At 36.7% G+C, this 5925-nt stretch overlaps 1 protein-coding gene across 1 annotated transcript; it reads right to left on the bottom strand.

Moving 5' to 3' along the window:
* Positions 1-1466: 1466 nt before the first annotated feature.
* On the bottom strand, positions 1467-5925 carry LOC110935798 (nucleolar protein 12). Its single transcript, XM_022178150.2, has 6 exons — positions 5126-5925; positions 4963-5021; positions 4117-4186; positions 3674-3799; positions 3179-3307; positions 1467-2025 (listed from the first exon to the last, which is right to left on the bottom strand). The coding sequence occupies exons 1-6, from the start codon at positions 5813-5815 to the stop codon at positions 1597-1599; spliced, it is 1503 nt and encodes a 500-aa protein (XP_022033842.1). The 5' UTR covers positions 5816-5925; the 3' UTR covers positions 1467-1596.

Below are 5925 nucleotides of genomic sequence, written 5' to 3'. Positions count from 1 at the left end.
GTTACATATACCCCTCATATGTAATTGTAATCTTTGTGTGAACTTAATGAGAAAACCCTAGTTGAACGTAGGTCCCATACTAGGACCAGTGGCGGAACTAGCCCATTAAATCAGGGGTATCCCAATTTTTTTTACCGTGCAATCATACAATATTAAAAAAAGACAATAAATAAATAAATAAAGTAAACAAATACCTAATAGATTTGGCCTCTTCTGTTTTTCATAGCTTGAAATCGTTCTATCACATCGTCGCCTTTTACTTTATGAAAAAAAATCATTTCGACCACACAAACATGACATTGTTCAAGAATTGCGGGCCCGTTCGATTGCGTAAATCCGTCTTGATAATCTTCAATTTCCAAAAACATCTTTCAACGGTTGCGGTTGCAACCGGTAAAACCAAAGCTAGCTTCACTACCCGATAAACCAAAGGTCAAGAACTATGTGCTCCCATTTCAATCATAAGACGCGCAAGCAGGGGCGGACCCACATAGAGCGGGTCGGGGTCCCCGGACGCCAATGTTTTTTAAAAAATTAGTAGATCTGGTATATTAAATTTTATAAGGACCCTACAATTTGATGGACACCATAGAAAGAAAAGAAAGGCTAGTGTAGTGGTAAACACTCCTCTTTACCAACAAGAGGTCATGGGTTCAATCCTTGTATAACTTATTTTTCCTTTTTTTTAAATCTAATTCAAACCTCGTTATGACCCGACCCGAAAATTTTAACATTTTGTTATGAAAATTTTGAACACTGAAAAAATGGACCCTATTGGAAAAAAATCATAGTCCGCCACTGCGCGCAAGATCACTTATTTTATTATATGAGCTTTATTAGTTATTACAATTTGGGCTTAATTCTCATAAAATTAATTATAATTTGGGCTTTGTTACTAGACCGGTTTTGGGCTTGATTAATAATATCAAGTTTCATAATTTTCTCTTAGAGGTATCCTCGTATATGTTTTTGGGTATGCTATGTATAAAACCGAAATAAAATTACACTGCGAATACGAATACGAGGTTGAGCCGTAGCCCGTGCTACAGCCCATTGTACATTGGGTCCGCCCCTGACTAGGACCGAACCACCGTTTATTATCTATTCATTTCATGTTTGTTTGTGTGTTGTTTCACTTTCACACGCCACTTGAAACCTAACATTCCCATTGTGTGAAATAAAGCATCATATAACAAAAGAAATCTTAACTAGAACAAGCTTAGAACATTGTAGCTGGAAATTTAGATAGAATTCAATATCAGTCCGATCCCAGTAATAAATAATAAAACAACCTTAGACGGAACCGAGCCTTCGCTTTAAAAAATAAATTCTTAAGTAGAACTCGAGCCTTTACAAATAGAGCTCTAAATGAGTCGACCTCATTCAAATTAAACGAACCAAACTCGAGCCTAAAAGCGCTCAACACGGCCCTATCTGTGTATATCGCCAGATCAACAACCATAGAATGAGCCAGATCAAACCATGATTAAAAAAAACTCCACCATTGTATGAAATCTAATCTTGAAATGAGCAATAAACCAATCCAAACAAAGTGTATACAAAATTTGTTGACTATAACATACCAACACAACACACCTATCTGAATTTCCTAGGTTTCTTATTCCGGTTATTACTCTCTGGTTTAGCCTTGCGTTTCACACCTCCGGCGCCGCTATCACCGCCAGTTTTAGATGCAACTGCTGCCGCCTTTCTAGCAGCAACCGCTGGCCTCTTTTCCGAACGTACTTTTCGCTTCACCACAGTTTCACTTCTTGATTCACTCCTGCCAGGTTTAGTTATTCTGGTCGCAAACTTCTTCTGGCCACCGGATTTGGTGGCCCGTATTCCCTGGTATGAGGCGTTTCCGCCCACAGCCGCCTTCTTAGCAGAACTGTAACTGTTTGTGGATGATGATTCCTTGTTTTTTGATGGTGTTGATGCGCTTGCTTTCAAGGCATGAGATAACCTCAGCTCCCTGTCTCGGATCTTCAGTTTATGTTTTCTAACAACCGTATTTGCAGCTTCCTGCAACATACAATACGTTATAACTTTGTAACTACATAAACATGATACACGTGTGTGTGCGTGCAGGCACGTACACACATATATGTAGTGGAGGGTTCTACGCAGAGCACAACTTCTTGCGAGAACAAAATAAATGACTCAGTTTTTTACTTTAAAATTTTCAAATGTAAAAAGAAAATGATTAGAGTGCAATGTTTCATCATCTCTCTTGAAATTCAAAAACAAAATATGAACAAATTTTGTTTATTTATAGAACCTACACATAGGGCTGTAAACGAACCGAACGTTCAGCGAACAGTTCGTGAACCGTTCGGCAGGAAGTTCGTTTATGTTCGTTCGTTTAAGAAACGAACGAACATGAACAAGAAATTTCGTTCGATTAGTTAAATGAACGAACATGAACAGAGGTCTCGTTCGTTCGATTATGTTCGTGAACGTTCGGTAAGGTGTTCGTGAACATTCGTTGATTTGCGTTCGTTTATGTTCGTATGTTTTTGTTTTAGTTGAAGATCTTTGTACTTTCTTATATTTTATTTGTACTTTATATATTATTAAACTTTTATTTATTTTATTACCCTAACAATTAAACTAGGAAACCCACTTTCACCTTGTTTATGCATCATTTCCCTTTCATTTCTCATTATTTACATCGGCGAATACGATCGACCTCCGTTCTACAATAAGGGATTCAAGTTCGAGTGCTACTCTATGGGCCATCTATCTTTATCCTTCGTCGCGTTCGCCAAATTTATTTGTGTTCGTTTGTGTTCGTGAACCGTTCGCAAACACGCTCATTTCCTTAATGGACGAACACGAACATAAAATCTCGTTCGGTAAGTGTTCATGAACCATTCGTGAACACATTTATTTCCTTAACGAACGAACACGAACAAGGCCTTGTTCGTGTTCATTCAGTTCGTTTACAGCCCTACCTACACATGTGTAGGTAAACATTTTACGTAAACAAAATAGAATAATGGTTTTTTTATATATACACAACATACACATTTGTATGTAGGAATTTAAAAAAAAAAAAAAAAACTATACGATTTAGGTTTGTTCTTTTGTTCTCGCAATAATTTAGTGTTCTGTATTCAAAACACATATATATGATATATACGAAGAACAAAGTTATAAACGTGTATATGCATACCCGTGTTGAAAACAAGACATAAGCAATGCCCTTTCCCATGCTTGTACCAGGATCTCTCACCACTCGAATCGCCTCTATGCAGTCTTTCAGATTGTTAAAACCAGTAAACAGCTGATAAAGTTCTTCATCCTGAAAATCACAGAAATATGTACCATGTTTAGTAAAATTAAAGGTGGTTATTTCGACCCGTTTACTTATTATTTATTAATGGGTCAATTTGTATTATGTTTCATCTCTAATGAGTCAAATGGGTCAAAAGTATGCCCAAAGTGTGTATTTTAAGGAAATACAACCTCCTAAATCAGAAAACTAGATTAATTCATAATGATGTACAATCATAGTGATAATTAACAGGCTAAATATTTCGAAAAACTGGTTTGGGCCAACCCATACAAATATTATTTGATTTGACAGGAACTCACTTTGATCGGATTACCCAACCTGCCCATTTTGCCACCTCTGTACGAATTAAAAATATATGCACAAGAAATGTACCTTGACGTCGAATGGGAGGTTACCAATAAAAACAGTCCTTTTGCTGTCATAGAGAGGAGCATTTTCTCCCTTAAGTTTCTTACGTGGCGGACAAGCTCTGTCTACATGAATATGATTTCCACCCACCTATATAACAGAACACAACGCTTCAAATTATCAACAATTCTTAGAAATTAGTTACATCTTACATGCAATATATACAGGTCCTCCCATAAACAAACAATCTCTATTTTCATGTTATTTTTAATTACGAAACTATAAATTGTATTATGCATAATAAATAGCCATCCAAAATATCGAGAATATATGTACAACTGTCACAAACTGTAATCTTCTGAACGTCAATTTATATTCATATGCATGCTCTTGAGGTATAGCCAAAGTTCATACTAATAATGTGCAAAATCGGGAAAAAATATTAACCTTTTAAGAAAGCAACTTACAACTGCCATGTTATGTGATAAAGAAGCTTGGGCGGAATCTTCGGTCTTGAAAACAATGTATGCATTAACCCTGCATTCACCAACCCATTTACATTTAGTTAACAATAATACAAATTTGTAATCTTTTGCCCCCTCCACAACATGCACGTATAATTTGGTTTAAAAAAAAAAAAGAGTCAACTGTCATTTTCGTCCATGTGGTTTGTTCACTTTTGCCATTTCAGGTCAATTTTAAAAAATGCACCAGTTTCCTCCCTGGCATACTGGAAACGTGCCACTTCAGTCCAAAAATTAACACCCAGTTAAGTCAGACATGTTAAATGAAGGGTATTCTTGTCAATTCATATATCTTTTATTTTCGTCTTATTTTATGAGTTGACAATAATACCCTTCATTTAACCTGTCTGACTTAACCGGGTTTTAATTTTTGGATTGAAGTGGCACGTTTCCAGTATGTCAGGGAGGAAACCGGTGCATTTTTTAAAATTGGCCTGAAATGGCAAAAGTGAACAAACCATAGAGACGAAAATGGCAGTTACCTCAAAAAAACATGAGGAGATCCAATGCATTTAGGCCCTAAAATCCGAAACACGAGGGGTTGCTCTATATACAACCAAAAGTCGCATATCTATCTCTTTTACATCAAGTAAACCGCTCATAATCTCTTCATCCTATCGGTCACTTTTACATTAACAGCCTTTTCTAGACTCAATATTTGACCAGTTTTGACCCGCATGTACATGAAGCATCGCATCGAGCCTCAGGCCCAACTTTTATGTCCAAGCATACAACTTTATAAACACTATAAATTATAAATAAAAAATCTGATCTATCTATTCATATAACCTGTCAACAGCATCATTGATTTTCTTCTTGATCACAGCACCCTTTCTTGGAGTCTTATCCTGTAAAAAACAAATCAAACCAATAAACTACACATTTTACATCATCTAAACTACTGTAAATTCAAACATATTAAAAAAAAAAAAAAAAAAAAAACAACCCTCACATCTAATAAAGGAATAGATCGAATTCGAACGGATTCTATCTCTCCAAACTGACTAAACTCTTTCAACAATGCCTTCTTCTTCACCTTCAAAGGCAGATTCCCAACAAACACAGTTCTTGAAAGCTTCTCTTCATCATCAAATCCCTCTTTCAAAACATCCACCCCCTTCCTCTTCTCCCCAATTTTCCCTTTTGCCACCTTATCTTTCTCTAATTCCAAATCCACCCCTCCATACTTTCTTTCCTCATACTCTGCTTCAACCTCAGCCTTCTTCTTCTTTTTCTTCTTCTTATTCTCATCCACCTCATCAAGACTCAAACTTTTTGAGCTCTTTGGACTTTCTGAAACAACCCCATTTGGGATATTTGATTTCTTGGTGTCTTGATCAACTTTTTTGGGTGATTTCTCGTTTTTCTTCTTGTTCAATGGGTTATTGGGAGAATTGGGGATCTGGGTGTCGTTATTTTGGGAGATAATGGTGTTTGGTTGAAGGATTTGTGGATCTTTCTGGGAATCTTTGGTGGGTTTGGTTCGGAAAGGGTTGGAATCTGAGAAGATTGAAACAGAGGATGGGTCATTGGGTTCTTGATGGGTGCTGCCGAAAAGGGATTTGAAAATGTTATCTGATGAAGGTTGAGGTGATGAATTGGGGATTTCAGGTTTGGGTTCTTTTGATTTCTTCTTCCCCATTGTTGATGATGAAGTTGAAGAAAGTGGTTTGGTTGAAGGTTTAGGGTTAAACCCTAATTTAGTGTGGTGGTGTTTGGCTAGGGTTGTAGTCTAGCGTGACAAAATTAGCT

Source organism: Helianthus annuus, chromosome 2, assembly GCF_002127325.2.
Source record: "Helianthus annuus cultivar XRQ/B chromosome 2, HanXRQr2.0-SUNRISE, whole genome shotgun sequence".
NCBI lineage: Eukaryota > Viridiplantae > Streptophyta > Magnoliopsida > Asterales > Asteraceae > Helianthus > Helianthus annuus.
Note: the sequence above shows the minus strand (reverse complement) of the source record. Positions and strands in the feature narration are given on the sequence as shown.